Consider the following 20,157-nt stretch of genomic DNA (forward strand, 5'->3'; position numbering starts at 1 on the left):
ATAAATATCCCTGACGATCGCAGCACACCTTATACGTCATATAAGATTATCTCCGACATGACGTTCAGTCGCAATATCTTGAATATAGGTACAGCTGTGTGAGAAATGATTCTCATGTTTTTTCTCGCTTCTCTGTATATTCCGGAATTAACACACGACGCAACTTACGTTATTATTCAACGAATCGAGTCACGTTCACGAACCTTTTCCATCATCAGTAACGAGAAAGGAGTCTCGAATAAACCTTCAGGATTAAAGAATCGTTGATAAGTTCATCAAGTGCGGCATATTTCCCAACTTTCGTTAAAATTCTCAACACAGTTCCTCGTACATCCATCGGTTCCTCGATTAAAGGGGAAAAGCTACTCATATTTCACAGTAACGGCTGCGCGAAACGATCACGAACATAAATCGAAAAATAATGTTTTATATATATTTATATTTATATATATATATATATATATATATATATATATATATATATATATATATATATATATATATATATGTTATATTTATATATATATATATAATGAGTCGCGGTTATCGATGGAGAAAAAAAAATTACAAGTGCACGCGTGATGTAACTCGGAGCGGATATAAACTGCGCAGTTATAACTTATAGGCTGAATGTAAACCTATTACATATTACAAATGCAAAAAGCACACACATCTGTTATCGATGTAAGTTTTTTCCCGAACTGTGCAGCTTGCAGCAGTTGGCTTACAGGATTAGAATATCGATAATGACCTCGCGAAGACGAGACGACGACCGTTTCTAGTTACTCACCTCACAGCGTCTGCAGTTTTTTTCCACTCGGATGAAAACCGAGCGTTGACCACGTGCTTTTTACGATCAGTCGATACCTGACGCTTCTAACCCAAGATTGACAGGTCGTTCGGCTACCGTTTTCGACTGATTGCAACGAGTCTCCTCTCTGCTGCGAAATTCGGAGGCGATCGTATTAGACGTTGGTGTAGGTGTATAGAATGGTCGGAACCAACCGCATCGATATGTTGGCCGGGTTTGGGAGCTTTTTCACTTTTTTTTTTTTTTTTTTTTTGAATGACGCAATGAACACATCGAAGGTGCCTGAATATTTTGCATAATTCTTCAAATTCTGTATACCATAACCTCAAAGCTTCGGATTTTATTCCATGGCTTCTCTGCTTCAATACGGTTGAATAATTCTTGCTTTTTTTTTTTTTTTTTGCAAGCTTTCTCCCCAAGCGTGGTATAAAATTTAGAAAAAAAAAACAAAAATGAATAAAAACTGTACTTGTTTACCGGGGGTGGAAAAAGATACGTCGAATACATATCGAGGCCACCTGGCTTCGGCTTTATCCTATTTCTCTATCGTGTTATAAACCCGGGTATAAAGATGGTATATACGTGCTTGAAGTATCGCCGGTTTACTAGCAGAAAACATGCTGCATTTATCGTCGGAGATTGAAGAAAACTTTTATCGGTGCCTGATCGATATTATTTATATATGTACGTATAATGGCGTATAACTCGTGGAGCTTGTGTGTTCAGTGACTTCGAAAACGTCTTGGAATGTTACTTTTCAAGAGAAGGAGAAATTAGTTGTACACATTTCTTAAATATTCTTACGTTCACCTTTAGTTTCTCAAAATTTTATCGCAATATCATTCCTGTTCCTACAAGTTTCTCTAGTTTCTTGAAACAGCATTTATACCGATCGAAGCTAACAGAATTCGGATTATGTGACAACCTCTTGAAATCTAGAAACCGACTTGTATTTGGACAAAGTGCGGAAGAATTAACAAGATAAGTTTAAAAGAGCAAGTTTATTGTTTGAACATGAAAACGTCGTCGATTTTATTTTATAAACAACATTCAAATGCTGCAACAAAAATTTTTCAAACTCGTTCTTACCGGGGATTAAATTTCACCGAATTTTTGCGGCCACGACGTGATGTAACAAAATTTTTCACGCTAACGAGGCGAGATTTGCGAAGCGGACAAACAATTTATCCCTTTATTATTATGGAAAATAGGTGTTGCTACGGATTGTGAAAATGTTCGTTAAACTCCACGGAGTCCCTCGGTTTTCTTACGTCATCGCGGTTGTGTGTAACGTAGCGAAACGGTGTTTCGGAGCTTTTTTCCTCCTACGTGAATTTGCATTCACAGTATGTATCTGTATAATATTTACGAGCCTAGGCCAAGTTTGACATTTTCATCCTCGGCAGAGCTGATGTCACATTATTTAGATTAGCAAGTCTTCATCGGGGGACGGGAAGGAAGTGGAAGATCATCCCCACGAACGGAATATGTAAAACATGCGTAAATACTCGTACATACACGAAGAATTTATCAGGCCTTGTGAAACTTTTACACAGCCATTCCTTTTTAATCTCGGGGTCGTTTCGAGCTGGCTGTATAAAAAATTTCGAAAAGTTGTTTCGACTTTTTATTACGTACTTTCCGAGCCATTGGGTACATCTTTTATAAAATTTTGTACCAACAAAATCCCGGAATTTCAAATTCGCCAAACCAGTTCAATACAAATTCGCCCTACTATTTATTTATTCAGTTCTTGACGGGGAAGGGAATTTTCTTAATTCATTTTCAATCGAAATTTTTTCAACACAAATTTATATAATAATGATAAAAATTACATCGTTTCGAACAAAAAACATCCAAGTAGACGAAGTCTTGTGATTTGCAAATAACTCTATCGTCAATTTCACGTAAATACTTCAATTATCATTAGTAATACATTTTAATCAAATGCAATTAAACTAGATTAACTCTGTGAGAAAGAAAAAAATACACTCGAATGCCACTGAATCAAGATTAATTTAGATATGCTTAAAAAAAGGAACCGAAAATCTTTCTGGCTTCTCGATTTGGTGTTTTTTTTTTTTTTTTTTTTTTTTTTTTTTTTTTTTTTTCCCTTTTCTTTTACATTTTCCGCGACTCTTGAATATAGCGATGGTAAAAATGTGATTTCTCTAGAAAATAGTTCGAGGTTTCTTGCCTTATACGTAGGAATGCTACGCATAATGTTGACGTCCAATTTATTCAGAGATTCGTAGGAAATTGGATTGACTTTTTTACTCTTATACCGGCTGGATTCTTCGCTCTCTCGCCAGCTGGTTGATACGATGGCCTCAACGGGGTTGTCTATCCGTAAACGAAAAACGAATTGAAGAGATAACAAGCTCTGGCTCCCGGAAAGAAAAAAGAGTGCAAACAACTTGTTTCTTTCAAACTTCGTATATATGTGCTGCTGATTGCGCCGGTGCTACGCAAAAGATTTTACGTGTGTGTCGAAGAAGAATTTTTGCTAATTCCGGAGAGGAAATATGTAGCGCGACTCGTGAATGTCGATATAGAAAACTTCTTTCACACCCACGTTTCAAGGAGAATAAATATGCTTATTCGTCGTTTGAAAACTTTTAATGAATACGGGTTCAAAAGTTGTGTTAAAAAAGTTTGTTCAACGACACCGGCATACAAAACGAACTTTGACGAATGGAGGAAAAACTCTGGCTTCGTCGCGTTTTAATCGTTCACTGAAAACGTGAAAGACTTGATACCGCGTGATAAAAGGAAATCCTTCATTCGGATAACGTTTCAGGCTTTCGCGTATTCAGTTTAAATTGAGACTAAACAGACGCGACTAAATTTTTTTTCAGTCGGGCAATTTCTTCCTTGGTAGGAGAAACTCAATTTTTTCCACGGTTTTATTACCTTTTCACGAAAAAAAATTATTACTCGTCAAGTTGTCAGTAACGGGATATTCTACTCAGAAATCAACTCGGAATAATACGAAAAACGTATTTATAATTTTTCCGAAATAGTTTTATCGATTGTTGATGATATGCTAAAATGCTGAATTTGCATTCAACTAAATAAAAATCGGCTTTTGTCAGAATTCCGTAAAGTTGACTTGAAGAGGCTGGTTAACCAAAAATCGATACTTTTTAGTCATTTTATTACGAGATAGTCGCAGATTTAGTATTCATCGTGTTATTATTGAATTTGTATGAGCTGCGAAAGTTCGCCTAAAATTGCTTCAAAATTGTTGAAAATCTACGAGATTTATTCAACGAAACGTTTTCTTTTTTTTTTTTTTTTTGCCATTACGTTGACATCGTTAAAGCTTCAACATTACACCATTACACCGATATCGATTATGACAAACAAATAACAATATTAAAATAAACACTAAAAAAAAAACGGAGAAAATCTATTTCAGTATTTTGCCGTGTCATCCTAGAGCGAAACAAAACAAAAATCTACTAATTCTTCAAGAATTTTGAAGCGATTTAAAAGCACGCATCGATGTAATCCGAGCTTTTGTATTACCAAAGATATCTTCGGAAGCTTGATAACATTTCGGTTACAAACTAACGATTTTCGTCCACTCGGCCAACAAATGAAGAAAAATCTCGTGCAACATGGCGATTTAAAATTACATCCAAAAAACTTGGATAAATGTGTCCAACGTATAGTGAGTACGACCTTGAAACAAAGGCGAAAAAGAAAGAACGAGTAGTGCGAGTCACGTGTGTGGAACTTGGTGCTTTTGGGTACTTGGAAAATTGACGAGGAGAAAGGAGAGGAGAAGGAGGACCAGGAGGACGATGAGGAATCGGTGGAAGTAGAAGGGAGGGGCGGAGGAAGGGAGAAGAACCGGGAAAAGTGGGGGGGTGGTGCTGGTCGGACCCCCGCGACGCAGTTCAGTCGTCTCTTGGCCGCGGGGTTGCGTAGGTTGCACGTCGGTGACTTGCGCCTATCTTCGTTCCGTTCCCTCGAAGGGTTTCCCTGACCCTCCTCGTCAGGATCGGCAGGATGTAAAAAGGCCATCGGCGGATTTCCATCTTTGTTTGAATTTTGTTGGTTTTTTTTTTTTGTTTTTGTTTTTTATTTTATTTTTTTTTCTTTTCGTTTTCTCAATCTTATCACTATTTTTCCGCGACGAAAGCGCGACGGAATTCATCGGGCAAATTAATACGAGTTTGTAAGAATTTCTCTACCGTATTTTATTTACATAAACCCTGAACCGGACTCTGAGATTGCAAGTAAAACCGTGACAAATCGGTAAAAAACAAAACAAAAAAAAAAACAAAAAAAATTTATATATAAATATAAATATGGTTCTAAGAAATATATTGAAATAATAATAATACGGAGTCCGTTTTATCCGGGCCTCTCGGTCATGCCGATGTGGAAAAATCTTCACAGAGGACTGACGGTGACGTGTCAAAAATGATTTGATTGAAAAAAAAAAAAAAAAAAAAAACCGAAACGTTTATAACTCCGCGCGGTGAGACGGAAATAGCGTTGAAGCGCAGAAGGGTGGAAAGCGATAAGAAGAAATTTATTTTTTTTACACCGTCGCGGCGTCTCGATTAATTCTTATTCGATAATGCTAAATTTTACATCCCCGTGAACCGCGACCCTTAATTCGTCAATTGTAAAACGTTGTGTAAAATTTATACCGGCATAATTTCGTACGCTGTTTAATCATATGTTTAATCATATATATATATATATATATATTATATATTATATATATATATATATATATATATATATCGGTGTATATACATGTGGTGAAATATATATATTACCAAGTGCGTGCGTGTCAATCGTCGAATCTAAATTTCACCGCACGCTTTGTAATGTATAAACTGCGCGATTTGATCTGAGTGTCAGAGGTATTATTTCAGTCGAGTCAATTTGCGAATAACGGGACCGAAAAGACGTTATATTTTACGGTAAAATAAAAAGTGTATAAACGTTGAAACTGTTATTTGTCATGCGATAATTATACGGAAAACATATCACTGCAAGTCACAGCGGCAAAAGAGTTTTACTCTGCGTTTGAAACATTTTCGGTTATAATTACATACGCTTGAAAAATAAAAAATAACAAAAAATTAAAAAAATAAATAAAAAAACGCCTTCGACAAATCTACAAATGAAAGAAAGGAATGCGGAAAAAACTGACCAACGATTGTATCGATCGAATAAACTGTACCTACAACAAACAAATTGTGATGAAAATAATTTGACCGAAATAGTTTATATATTATGTGATTATATTATACCTATATTGTCTTGGGATATAAACTGAGGGTGAAATTTGATGGAACGTTTCGCTAATCGTCGAGACAGATAATTTAATGGGTTCCGGCCATTTGATAAAGGCGATCTTAATAGTTTTTGACCCCACTCGACCGGGAGGTCAAACCTATATTAATTACCAATAAAACAAGATGACAACGAGCCGTCTGCAGATTTGCTCTACCATTAATCCCTTCAGAACCTGAGACGGGGGACCTGAGATTCGCCTGATCCTCTTCTTAATTGCATTATAATTCTCGTTCAATATCGTACGCTAGCCGCAGTAATACTCCTGTTGGGGATGAAACAGCTAAGTTGTGGAAATTTTGAAACCCTACGCGGAGTGTCAAGAGCGAGGGATTTATAAACTGGAATAAAAGCGAGGGATAATCGCAGTGTGAGTACGTAATGACGAATAGATTGTACGTCGTTCGTTATCCGGAACGATGTAAATTATCCGCCTAGTCGCTCATCCGTATCAATATCAGACACACGCAATTCATGGACCAATTTGAGAGAGGAAGAGAAGAGAATAAATTCACTGTAAGAATTTTCGACCAGGCTGCAGTTCGCAGCCACCATCAACGACCAGTTTAAACGCATTTTGAATAATATAGTATACATGTATACATAGATATATATATACATACATCTCTACCTATAAAATATAAACGAGTAAAGAACCAGCGACGAAAGACCAATTCAAAGATTTAAATATCGAAGGGACCACCGTTCGTCGTGCCGAAGAACGAAGTCGAAGAGTCTAATTTCAACGAATCAAAATGATGGACTGGGGAATCAGACGTAAGCATCTTTTTTCTCATTGGTCGTATTTTTTATAACGCATGACGCGAGCGCAGAGAAGGAATGAATTTTCCTAATTTATCCGGCAAGGTTCTTCGTCTGTCTTACGTATAACTGTAACAGTTGTGACACGCCAACGTTTCAACTTTCGCGGCGCGCCTGGCTTTACCAAATGAGATTCATATCATTAACGGTTAAGGAAATGTAGCCATGGAATAAATTATGGTAATTCGGGATACGAAACAAAGGGCATTTTATTTTTATTCATCTTTTGTTTGCGTACCGCAGGCTGAGAAGGCGTTGCTTTTTAAACTTCCTTCTTTTTCTCTCTTCACGTTGTACAAACCTATACCGCAATTGCATAACAGTACCCAGACACACTGCAATTGCTTCAAGATCCAAACTGCAGATGAGTTATTTCTTATAATCTTTCCGAGTGTTGTGATAAAATAAATTCGCAAGGAACGCGAGAATTTATTTACGTATTATTATCCAACTCTTTATGATTATGGTTTTTTAAGATAAGGAAAAATTGAAGAATCTATTACAGAAAACGACGGGATGGCAAATTTTTACACACCGATCAAGGTATGACTCTGGTAATCAATTTTTCCAAAAAATGTTTTTACCAGAATTTTATTTTGCGTCGATTACAAATTGTACTGAAATTTTTTCTTTTCCAAGTTTCAAACGCTTCGTTGCTGTTCTAGAATGTTAAAAATGTACAGTTCCTATAAAACAAGATTCAAATCTTCATTGAACGGAATTGCCTAATTTCGGCGATGTAACATTGATCCGAGTCTGGAAATTACCTTTAGTAATCACTTCCCGCTACTCTATATTTCATGCGAATTCCGACTTTCGCGGATCTATTCCAAAGGCGCTTTGGTAAGAAACAAATAATAGATTGCGTCTAAGGGGTTGAACCGCTAGCAAATCGTAGACTTCATATTGCACGATGAATGGAAAAAGCAGTGAGGTTCGTCAGTGTGTGCGGAAATATGTCGACGGTATAATTTTCGCTTCAAACATCGTTTTAAATCGTCCGAAAAGTCAAATTGACTCACCATCCGAATCAAATATCAAATCATCACCGAAAGCTATCTGAATTTGAAGATATAAAATTGGCTGTTTGTTCATATGAATTTTCAACAATTTCGATCGAGAATTTGAATTCAATATCATTCGGTTTTATTCAACAGTAAATCATGTTCCTCTCCGTCAATAAACGTTTTTACAACGTGTAAAACGTAGAGAATATGGATCACTGTGGAATTCGTCCGGTTTTTAACTCCACGCGTAATTTTCACACTCGGTTTGAATATATTCGAAAAATACTTTGGACGCACACATGCCTGCTTGTCTACCCATGTCCAGACCCTGTGTTCCAGCATTTTCCCTTTCTCGCCGACGATTATTTACTCCAGATTTACCCATGTCCGCCTACGAGGCTCACCACCGACGGTTTGATCAATACCGGTACAAATTGTTCCAGGCATTCAGACTCGGATGCAGTAGAAGCGCTTCCTGAGCTCTGAGAATCGTAACTTTTCATTTCACAAATCTCGCCCACAAATCAGAGCCTCGCTATTTCCTCGGGGTTTAGAAATTAGCGACGAGTATGTCAGTTTCATAGGCCATTTAACCTACGTGCCTTTCTGAATAAAGGGGTATACATGTATCTACGAGTAGACGGTTGAAAAAAGGGGTCAAGTTGGAGATTTTTATCTCAACAACCAATTATTTCATTCGATTCGGGTTTCATTTATACGAAAGTATTTAGTTCGAGCGTGTCGATTTGTTTTGTCAGAATCAATTAATAGGAGGTATTTTTGTTGACAGTAACATCAACCATTTCGCACGGTAATTTTTTCGCGGATTTCTCGATACCTCGAAAACGATTCTAAGGATTTACCTCAAATTTTCGGCCAGTATTCTTGCATAGTTTGTCCTTTTTACTAAGATCCCGCTTTTTTTTTAATTAACGAAATAAGAACGTCGTAAACTTTGTCGAAAGATGGAATTTAAACTTCAAAGACCACCAGTTCGATGGAACAAAAAATTTGTAATGTTGCGAAATAGATAAAGTATACGAAAAACCTGTTTCAAAATTTATAGTAAATCGTTAAAACCATATTTTAGGCGTCCTGGGCACCTTAACGTGTCCCTGAGAAAAACGGTTACCGTTTCGTTCTCAATAAGATTGCTTCCTATCAATTGATACCAGTAAAAAAAAAAAAAAGAAAAAAAACATCACAACAACGAAGCTCTATCAACATAATTTTCAATAATATAAACTCCAGTCAAATTAATCGATTGTTGTCGAGATACACGGTCCGAAAAAGGAAAAATGTTTCCTTCCATTATCAGGAATCCTGTTACAGTCTCATCTGCTTATGCTGGATTTACAAATATCCGTCTTCTCGTGTATCGTAAAACGAAAGTCTTCTTCCCCCTCGTGGTCTACCGATCCCCAGCACGCCCCCGTTTTCCCATACCTTCGAAATTACGGTTTCAGGCCGGAACAACGACGTCCTGTCTCAGTTTGAAACGAGGCACTGAAGTACCGGGCACTCGGTAACTGTAAGCACAGCTTTCACCCCCCGAGACTTTCCTACAGGGCTGACAATTAGCCGCGCGTCTTCGGGGAGTTTTGAGGCAATATCACGCGAGTATGTTTGCATTATACACGGATATTTACATCGTATGCAAATAAAGCCGGGTTAATTTATGCCGTTATCATATTATACGTGACGTTTGTATCGGTTTTCAGAGGCCTGAGATACACATGTAATATATCGAATCTGGGGCGAACAGGTGCTGCGAAACCGACGGGGGTGCAACCCCGTGACGTAGTTTCGTACAACCTAGATCGAGACCGCATGCAACGTCCTAAATTCTAAAAATAACTAACCTACCCACGCGTACAGGATGCCAGTTATTAATCATGCAGGCACACTATCGTCGTTATTGCAATCAATCGAAGGATCATTTTTCACAGCGGAACTCCGCCGGAGTGAATTTATTAAACGATAATCGATTATTTTATCGCTTTTTTCATTTATCACAACTCCCGATGAGAATCACTGTTAAAAACGAAACGTTTGGCAAAAATGTTAGCGCACGAATATTGGTAATAAATCGATGCATTGATTAATTCTGTAGCTGCTACTGCAGTCAATTGACTGTGTTCAGATTTCTTACTCTCAGCTTTATTTCGCGTAACGTAATAGAAAATGGAAACACTCAGGGACGATAATAATAATCCAAATATCATACGTTAGTATGAAAAAAAAAGAAAGAAAAGTGAAAAGAAACGTTTGTTGTTGCGGAAATGGCAAGTCGGTCGAATATTCCAGGTTAGCTGCAGTAGATGATCAGTTGTATAAGAGGAAATTTAAACGAAGCACAAATATTTTATAAGCGTTCGCAAATATTTCACTTGCATGTATATATATATACACACACACACATACAAATTGTATGTACATGTGTATTCAAATAGCGCAAAGTTTCTCGCAGCCTGTTGCAGGAAATTCAGTAAGTTAAAAGCTGCCTCGACCAGAGGGTATAAATTTCCCGTCTTTGGTAGCAGTGCAGGGGGTGTAAATTCACGAGGAATTTGGAAATTGATTAAGTTTACGAACGGCCTTTGAAATTTTACCACACCACGGTGTTATTACGTCGAGAAAGCTCGGGGATGCGAAGTCCCGATGTTATTTTCCCCCGACGACGGCGTCGAAATTTATTGTAACCGACGTAGACAGGATGAAGAGTGATCGAGTAAAATTGGCCGTCGAACAGTGGCTGAGTTCACGCGGAGGATTATCACGTGAACTGGGAGAATGATCGAATCGATTATCCTTTTATTTGACTATTACTTTAATTTTTTTTTTTTTTATCTTTTATTCTCAGTTTTTAGTTTTGAAAACATTGTCAAAGCGCGGGATTTAGAAAGTAGAACGATTTGGGATGTGATGCAGTCAAAATTCAAAAATGACATTTTTAAGGACCACCATAATATATTACATACATATATATTATTATTCCTAGATGACCAGTATTTTTGTTCTTCTCTTGGAAATGTGTCTAAAAATTAGGTTTAACCGTACAAAAAAAAAAATCAATAAAAATACCCCCGCATTATTAGGAATTATAAGAAACACGGTATCATACAGAAGTAATCGTGTAAATTATAGAATCATCTTTAAAAATGACAATTTTTTTACATTGGAATAATCGGACAGCAGATATCAGCAAAATTAGAACGTTTCGTACCTTATGTTGAAAATGGTGGATTGACGCCTAACCTTCCAAGGCTTACGAAAATAAATGTGTTATTATTTATATCGAAGTTAGATCATGACACCAACTGCGAAACTGTATACTTCACGATTATTTTTTTAAATTCCGCAAAAGCAAGAGAAAAAAAAGAAAACACAAATCGGAATAAATTGTACATCTTTGCACAATATTTAAATTAGCAGAAGTCGCATTGTGTACAAAGTACTTCTTTACACTGCAGCTAAAGATCCGACAAATCGAGAAGATTTTTAGTTGGTAAAAAAGTTAACGTTTAAACCTTGTTTCGTACGAAAATAAAAAGAGTATTGCCCTGTTTTAAAATAGTCTAGTGTCCGTACCGCGTCCCCATGTGTATTGTACGTAACTCGATCCGTACGTATTATTCTGGTTGTTTAACGCGGAGATATCGATTTCGTACGAATACGGTACGTGACCAGTCGGCATACAGAACTGCCTTGCACATAACCGAGTGACCTGGTTGACCTCGATAGACTAATCACAACCCTATCAACTATGCATGCAGCCGGTGTTTACGCGTTATACCTCTAATCCGCAATTAGGGCGATCGCTGGCATCGCCAAAAACCCAGTTTTTCAGCAGTCCCATTATTTCACACGTAAAACAAAGTCCAGGCTATTTTGATTGAAATCTGGTATAATCGGCACCGAATACGTATTTCATTCGAAATACTGAATTTCCATTAATTTTAAGGACTATTCGAACAGCCGCAATCTTGCGGATGAAGTATGAATTTCTTTTCAGTCAATTCTGTGAAATTTTATAGAGTTTATCCATATCTTACTTATTCAGTTAGTGAAAGAGTGTTCGCAAGAGCTGACGTATGTTATTCCACTTTTGCAAACACGTAGAGAAAAGGACGAAAAACTGCAGTTGGCGCATTTGTTATTCCATGGCAGGAAAAGTTTGTCAAGAAATCGCGGATACTGTACGCATAAATATTACACATTAGGATAGTCCTTATTTACGGTGTTGACAAAATTTTTTCCGCCCTAAATCGACTTGAGATAATGCAAAAACAATTGTCTCATTTTTTCAGATTCCATCTCAATTTAACCCCTCCAGCCAACAGATGAATTTCCCCATTTAAAATACACGTATTTCCGACACATTCTCAGTATATATTTTATTGCAAGAGTAATAATGTTTTAAAAAATCTGTAAGTACCAGGTTTCAGTGATCATCGGTGTGCTAATATCTGATATAAAATTCACATCATCGTACCAAAAAATCTAGACGAATTGCAGTTCGTACAAACGAAAAAAGTGAGTTTTCGAGGGTGTGCAATTCGTGTAGATTTCCTGGATTATATCATATAATGTGAATTTTTTCCCAGATTTTATCACTAATGCCTACTAAAACCTCGCAGTTACAGTTTTTTTAGAACATTATTACTCTTACAATAAAATATATACTGAGAATGTGTCCGCAGCACGTGTATTTTTAATGGAGAAATCCACTCTATTGGGGGAGAGGTGTTAGAGTCGATATGAAAATCTGGAAAAATTAGGCAATCGTTTTTGAATTATTTGAAGCTGACTGGGGAGGGGGATTCGATGATGCACAATCATAACAGCCATTCGGTTACGAGTCGTAACTGCTGATTAATTGCTGCGCAAGTCGACAGATTGATAATGTTGGCTGGGTTTTGTAGCTATAGGGGTGCATTTGGCGTAACCTCGAAGGTTCAACGAAGATGACAAGCAGTTTCCGAAGGTTGTGCAATCAGACTCGAGATCGAATTTGAGAAAGGCAATTTCTCGGACGTGCCTTTAAGTTTCGCTTCCGGAAATTAATCGTGAACCTGTGCATGACCGCATATTCCTGATGTTCGGATATTATATAACACGCAATGAAATCGCGCATATATCTGTGTAAGTGCGCGATATTTACTACATAGTGGGTAACAAGTTACCAACGTACCTATCATGCCGCGTGCAGACGTCGAAACAGGATATCTTTGTACCAAGAACCCGTAATTGAATCTATAACGGCTTGTATGGAATGAACCAAGCTCTGAACAGATATACGTACGCACAGTCACGAGTGTCCCGTCTTGTGATCTATATAGATAATATCAATGGTGTGGATCTCATGGACTTAGAGAAGAGACTTGTTTCAGTGAAACCGACAATTTAGATCTTGAATTTTTACTCGCACGGTTACTCAGGCTTCAGGGGATATAAAAAATTCAACCTCCGAATGTCGGACATTGTATCTCTTCATAACGGTGTTTGAGTCATCATCAATTACCCATCCGCAATTATTAAGACTCTCATCGACGAAAGCTTTCCCATATGGAAAAAAGGATCGTACACACCAATAAACGTTCAAACCGCAAATAAACTCCGATGATCCTTTTTTGATCAGCGGAATTGGGAAAGAGATCGAGAGACATCCAGGGAAGTTTTCCACTCTGGATACTCTTTCCCTCTTACTTATTTTCCGTGACTCGATACTTCGGGTTTGGTAGTCGAGAATGCACGTCGATATTTGCTTCGTATGCATGGAAAATCCAGACGCTGCAATGCGGCTGGTGTATTCAGACGGACACCGACCAAGCACAAACATTGCTACTAGTCACAGCGAAGCGTTGAATCGCCAAGAGCTTAGTTCGAGACGGTTTTATCGACTCAACTTGTTGATTTTGTCTCCTTTTCTATCACCTTTAGTCCCCTTTTTTGCCTCTTCTTACTCGCTTATCTTATATTCCTCGTACAGACGGGAATACAGATTTCATCTATGGCACAGCGGTGAAGCCCGCACGGTTTATAGAACGATACAGAAATTTTTAATATTTTATGCCTGACCGTCAGTCAACGTAGAGAACGGCAGGGCCCATTCTTGACTTGTCTGAAAAGATGAAAGACACAGATTTCTTCAGCTCTGGTAAAAGGGAGATACTTTTCTTTTTTTTTTTTCGTACGTCTTGGAGAATTCGGTACGTTTTGATAAAGCTACTGCCGAATTACAAAGGTTGATGAAAACTACGTTGATTCACCCGTGTCAGTGTGACAATTATAAAGATTTCCTTGTACCTACATTTTCATCGTAGAATTCCAATTTGTATGTAAAACGTCTATTTTTTTAAGAAACAATTTAGTATTGTATACGGGGACCATTACTCTAAAAGGAAATCTACTGAAAATCAAAGTTGAAATTCTGTACAGTCTAAGGTTCAAGTTGCGTTTTGAGCTTTAACGTTTCTGGTATATTTCTTTCCCGAGGTGAAGTCTGTCTGCCGCCTTTACGAACACATTTACACGCTGCTACGTGTAAACCGTACGAACTCACTTCCAACGAAGCTTAAACTAGAGTTTGATAGACTGAAAGGAGTTCTTTGTGCCTTTACCAAATCCAAGCAAGAAACTATAAGGGTCACCGTCGGCGTCGTTGGCTAAACTGTACTTATTCATTGCGTTCCACGATTGGACCAGACTTACACAGATATAAATTAACACACATGTAAGACATTACCACATATAAATATGCACGCATCTTTCTCTGCCTGAAATTTGAATAAAAAGCTCTCTTCAGTAAAGTTGATCAGACCTTGTCTCGAGTAGTTTTCAGGAACAGAAAGGCGGGAGTTGCTCACGGAGATTGATTTTTATTGTTTTTTTCGTAACGTTTTACGAAAGCTGCATTTTCGATACCGGTATTTATTTTTCATTCCACAATAGCAGCTTAATTTGCCCTAAATCACAATCACCTGTCATCACTCCGTGATCACTCCAATTATTTCGCGCAATTGTGCCGTCCACAGGACGAGTTTTATTCGATCGTTAAAGTTCAGCTTGCAATCTGTTATCACTTCGTATAAAATATCGGGAGAGTTTATGAAGTGCAGAAATTCGTCGTTAATAAACAGCCTGGAAAAGTTCAAACGCCCCGTCAAGAGCACGAAAATTACTTGTCAGATACAGGAATATTAATTACTCAATCTCTCTCTCTCTCTCTCTCTCTCTCTCTTTCTCTTCGCGCAGAATTTGAGGCGTGAGAGAGTTTGAACCAGAAATCGCTTAATCTTCAACTGACTAAACAACCGCGTCAGCCAATGCTTGTGTACACGTATAAAATCGGTAACCTGTTTGAAAACCGCAGAAATTCGTCTTTCTATTTTCTTCTTTTGAATCCAACCTTTCTCTCCCAGTAAAAAACAAAAAAATATATAAATAAATAATAATAAAAATGAAATAAACGTAAGCGGAAACCAATTAAACCCAAACCTGCGGACATGACCGAAGATAAGGCTCTCGGTTTGATCAGCCAACTGCCCGATCAATGGCATATGTTTACATTATGTATATATATATATATATGTGTGTATATGTATATGTATATGAATGCCAACTGGATCGAACGGATGTAAACCGCACACACCTTTACTCGGCCGTATGGTTAGTTGATGCCTGTTTCGCGGTTTCCATCCAGAATGAAATATGCGCTGGGTTTGGGTGTCGGCCAATGGTGTATGTAATTGGTTAATTATAACCCTGACTACGGGGATGATCCTTGGGTTATTGGATTACTTACCAAAAATGTCAAACAGGCTTGTCAAAGATGTAAATTATCATAGGTCACCTTTAAACTCGTAGTCGCAATACCTGCGCGATTCGAAATTCTTCGGGAATGCTTTGCCACTTGAACAAAGTGAGTTGAAATATTTACAAGATATTGAGAATCTTTTCTCAGACCACGTGCAAACCTTTTACCTCAATCTTAGAGGCTTTAGTATAAAACTGCATATAAAATTACAAGGACTCGTTGATGTTGCAGATAAATCATGCTTAATCCTGATCCCATTCACGTCATCAAATTACGTCAAATAAACGTAGGTTGTACAACGATCACCCCGCACTTCGTCGCGAGAATACGGCTTTATAAAAATAACACTCCACTTTCCTATTCACCGTTTCATTTGTGGCTTGCGTTAAAGTAAATTTACCCCTACAGGATTCTCGTGTTCTACCGTCCGGCACCTTTTAAATTCTCAATTCCGTCGGAGTGTCTTGTCGAGGTTTACGATTTCAAGTTGTTATCCTCGTATCTTTATTCATAGGTCGTAGGTAAGGAAAATTTAACGGACCACTAAATCCTGCGGATATGGATTACGTGTCGTACTTTTATACCCTGCAAAGCTGCAGTCGGATGCAGTATTTGCTGCAGGTGCACAGATGTTGCGCGGATAAAATGCCCCGAACCATTCGCAAAGGTTCCTCGCATCGACATCTCGAGAAGAACAGTGAGCCCTGATCTCAGCCTGACACGCGTTACCCTTTATCGATTTTCGTTATCTACAATTCTGCGATGACGTACGAATATATCGGGAAATACAGATCATAACTGCATCGTCGACAGTTGCACGCTATCCATTCATTCTACCCGTGATAAAATCCGACCGAGACAGGTGGACATCGCATGTGTGCAAATAGATGTTAGCAGGGATTATAAAACTATATAATCCAGGCAAAATCTTTCGTATCCGCGTCAATTTGATCAATCGTTACAGCAATCGTTGCTGCTCTTTTAACCAGCATATTATAATTTATTTTACCCATAAATCGTTTCGTATTTCCATACATATCGCTTCTCGAACAGAACAATTACCACGCGCATGCGCCGTCGACATCACATGTGCCTTATAGGGGTAGTTTCTATACGTTATACCAGAAGAATGGTGTACAGTCGCAGTGGTGCGCGGTACTCGGGCACAACATTATGTTGCGCATCGAATCTAGTTCTTCTGATTTTTGCTAAACAATTTTTTGACGTATTATAAGAAATTGAAAGTTGTTCATTCGCGGACGGAATTACTGTAAACCAAAATACAAAATGTGCGAATATATTTTAACCGGGTATAATTGCAGTGTTTCAAACCGGTTTTTTTTTTTTATTTTAAATCCAATTAATGCTATAATCTCAATTAGTGATGAAATAATTCAAACTGAAACAAAGACTGTACGTTGTTGTTAATCGTATTGTTTTCAATGCAGGTTTCGAAACGCTGATTCAATCGAAGATTCCTGTGGTTCGGATAGTGTATCAAAATTTTCAAAAGATGTTGAAAATTGTACTCATCGTGATTAAATGAAATTCACCTGCGATAACAAGACCGAGTCAATATTCAGGGGATACCTGCTCGTTTATTATAAACCTAACCAGTTTTTGAAATTGGATTTCTTCGGAACAGTCAAACGTACTGTGTTGATATTTGTATCTACCAAAAATAATTTTTTCATTTCTATACAAACATTGATATTTATTCCGCCTCGAGGGTAATTTCTACTCGCACCCTATTTCACGCCCCCCATATTACAGGTGTCCTCAGTATTCGCGCAGACGGTATAATACGGTGTTTGTTTGACTTGAATTTATATGAATCACCATGTGATCATGTTCTCGCGTGTTCCTCCCTGCAGCAGGATATATCGCTGCTTGTATGAACATTAAATTTCAAAACGGAAACTACACCGTTTGAAAATTGAAAACCGTACACGTTAACGTTCGGTTGATTTATCGTTACTCGTTAGATATTCCGTTTCATTAGCATACATGGATTTACATATGGCATGTTTTTTCATTAATTAAATCCGCACACATACACTGTGTCGTTATTGACCTGATCGTAGTTTGTATTTGTCACCACTGACTAATCACTTGTTCTATACTAATCGTTGCATTAATAACTACATAATTACCGTATTTTCTCACAACTACCGGACTATGGTCAAACTTGTTATGTAAATTTAATCATAATACTAAAATATTAACAATCGTCAAGTCAATCGATCAACACCGCAGTCGTCAAAATGATCGGACTGTGGTCCTTCAAACCACGACGCAGCGGTAAAGTGGAAATAATGCTCGGTAAGTCTTCCTAAATCAATTCCCTGCTTAACAATGATTAAAAATTATCGCTCCTCATTATTTTCGTCGCAAAAAAATTCGTAATCATACGATACTGGATCACATTCCTAGAGGTTTGAAAAAAGTTTGAAAAAAAATAAATAAAAACTTGGAATGAAAATTGGTTGATCCTTTACCGTTTTATCACTCGTTGATTCCCGTGGTTAAATGCAGAAGGAAAAATATTTCCTTCCCGGGGCTTTTTCCACCAGTTGTCATTATCGCGATCAAAACTTTGCTCGCTGAAAAAAAAAAAAAAAAAAAAAAACGTGCAATTTAGCTATCGATTGTGCACGAGTTGGTCACTCACACCTAACCAAATCCGATTCTCGAAGTATTTACGAGTAGCCACGTGAAATAATGGCTTATGGTTGAATAGTCGAGTTTTCTTGCAAGTTCGATAAAAGCATCCGAACTTATAGAGTTTAACATAAAGTATAACCTGAATTGAATATTATCTTCCGCCGGCATCTACCATTTCAATTTAGAGACATTGACGGCACAAGGGCGACAGCTCACGAAGAATTGATGAACATTCGTAATTAGTGGTTCTAATTTCACCCTCGGAAAAACCCGCAGCTACCCTCCAACATTCGAATATTATCATCTAAAGTGTGATAATTATTTTCAATCATTTCCGGCGAACACTCGGCTGCATTCTTCTTCGTTACATCACATGTTATCAGCAAATATTCTGCTCTCTCCTCTTGAACTTGGTGTATTATTGCTAATTGGTTGCGCCTTTTATACCATACCCGATGAGAGTTTTTCTCATGCTGAAGCAACTGCACGTCTCTCCAGGGATGTCGTTTCCTCGTAAGGCAGTCAGTACGTGGCACAGTCTTTTGAAGTTATAATCAGGTAAAATAAAAGTCAGGTTCCGTGAGGCGCCGACTTTCTTATAGCCACGGGCTGAATTACATCAGAAGTGGTTCCGGCGGGGCAATTTGAAATTTGATAGGAACCGGTAGGTGTAGGTAAACCGTCTCTTGGTCGAATATCGCTCCGTATTTTTAAATTCAAACGCAACGGCAGGCGTGAAGGAGTGATTTTTGGTAGGATTGTTGCAGTTTACTCCTCGTCTAAAATATCGGACCTTTCAGCGCTAATACAAGTATATAAATTGGATAAATTGTTATAGCCTGGCTGGATTTATGAGCCAGACCGTCTCTTCTTTTCGCCAAAATTTGTCATCCTTTGCCTCGCCATTCATACTCATTGTCAGCGATACACTCGACGTGAGAAAAGACTTTCCAAGAGGAAAGCGCTGAGTGTTTTCCTTCTTATTTCTATCCTTGAGTCGTTTCTGGCGTGTGTAAGCGAGGTCTAGAATCGAACCTTTTTAACTCGTGTTTCTACACCGTCTATACTATACGCTGCACTATGGCGAGAAACCTGGCAACACTGCATTCCGTTACTAGCACGTGTGTACGTCAACTGGCTTACCTCTACCTCTCCTCCCGCTCCCTCTCCTTCCCCCCTTTCTCTTCCTCTGGTTCTAGTCAAGAAGGCCTTTTCCTTTCCATGCATCGCGTCTGCTTCTTCTTCGTCTTCTTCTTCGGCTCCTCATCTGTGCTTTTTTACCCATTTATTCAAGGTCCGCGGTAGCTGCACGTCGAGATGTATGACAAGGTGCGGTGATAATTCTAGAACACGCAGTCTCGCTTCCTTCGCATCATTCGAAGAAGGCGACGTCCTGAACTCTGGATAACGAATCGTTTTTCGCAGGTTCACGTACCCCGTTTTTATGCAACTTTTGTCAGGCTGCAGGTCTCGTATTACTGATTTCCTGTACTGTAATATAACCAATAACTACATAAGCTACCGATTCAATTGCGTGTAACGCAGTGTCTGTAACGACTAGTACGCGGTTGTCTTGGACACGACTCGATCTGCGGCTTGAATCGCGTACGGAATAGCGCCCCTGGTGCACTTCTGCAGTCTGAAGTCTGTAAGTGCAATGACTCCGCAGAGGCGCTGACCTCCTGGAGAACGGGTCGTGGTCGCCGGTGGTA

The 20,157-nt window shown here is 38.3% G+C and overlaps 1 protein-coding gene across 10 annotated transcripts in view; it reads left to right on the forward strand.

The window, feature by feature from the left end:
* Window positions 1-20,157, forward strand: part of LOC124304592 (afadin) — a 116,045-nt gene that overhangs the window by 69,784 nt on the left and 26,104 nt on the right. The window contains exon 1 of one of the 10 annotated variants that reach the window (XM_046763101.1): window positions 18,013-18,103. The exons of the other annotated variants lie outside the window; for them this stretch is intronic. Coding sequence (XP_046619057.1) covers window positions 18,046-18,103 — 58 coding nt within the window. The 5' untranslated portion in view covers window positions 18,013-18,045. Of the gene's footprint in view, window positions 1-18,012; window positions 18,104-20,157 lie in introns of those variants that run through there. 10 annotated transcript variants of the gene reach the window in all.

Source organism: Neodiprion virginianus, chromosome 1 (assembly GCF_021901495.1).
Source record: "Neodiprion virginianus isolate iyNeoVirg1 chromosome 1, iyNeoVirg1.1, whole genome shotgun sequence".
Classification (NCBI taxonomy): domain Eukaryota; kingdom Metazoa; phylum Arthropoda; class Insecta; order Hymenoptera; family Diprionidae; genus Neodiprion; species Neodiprion virginianus.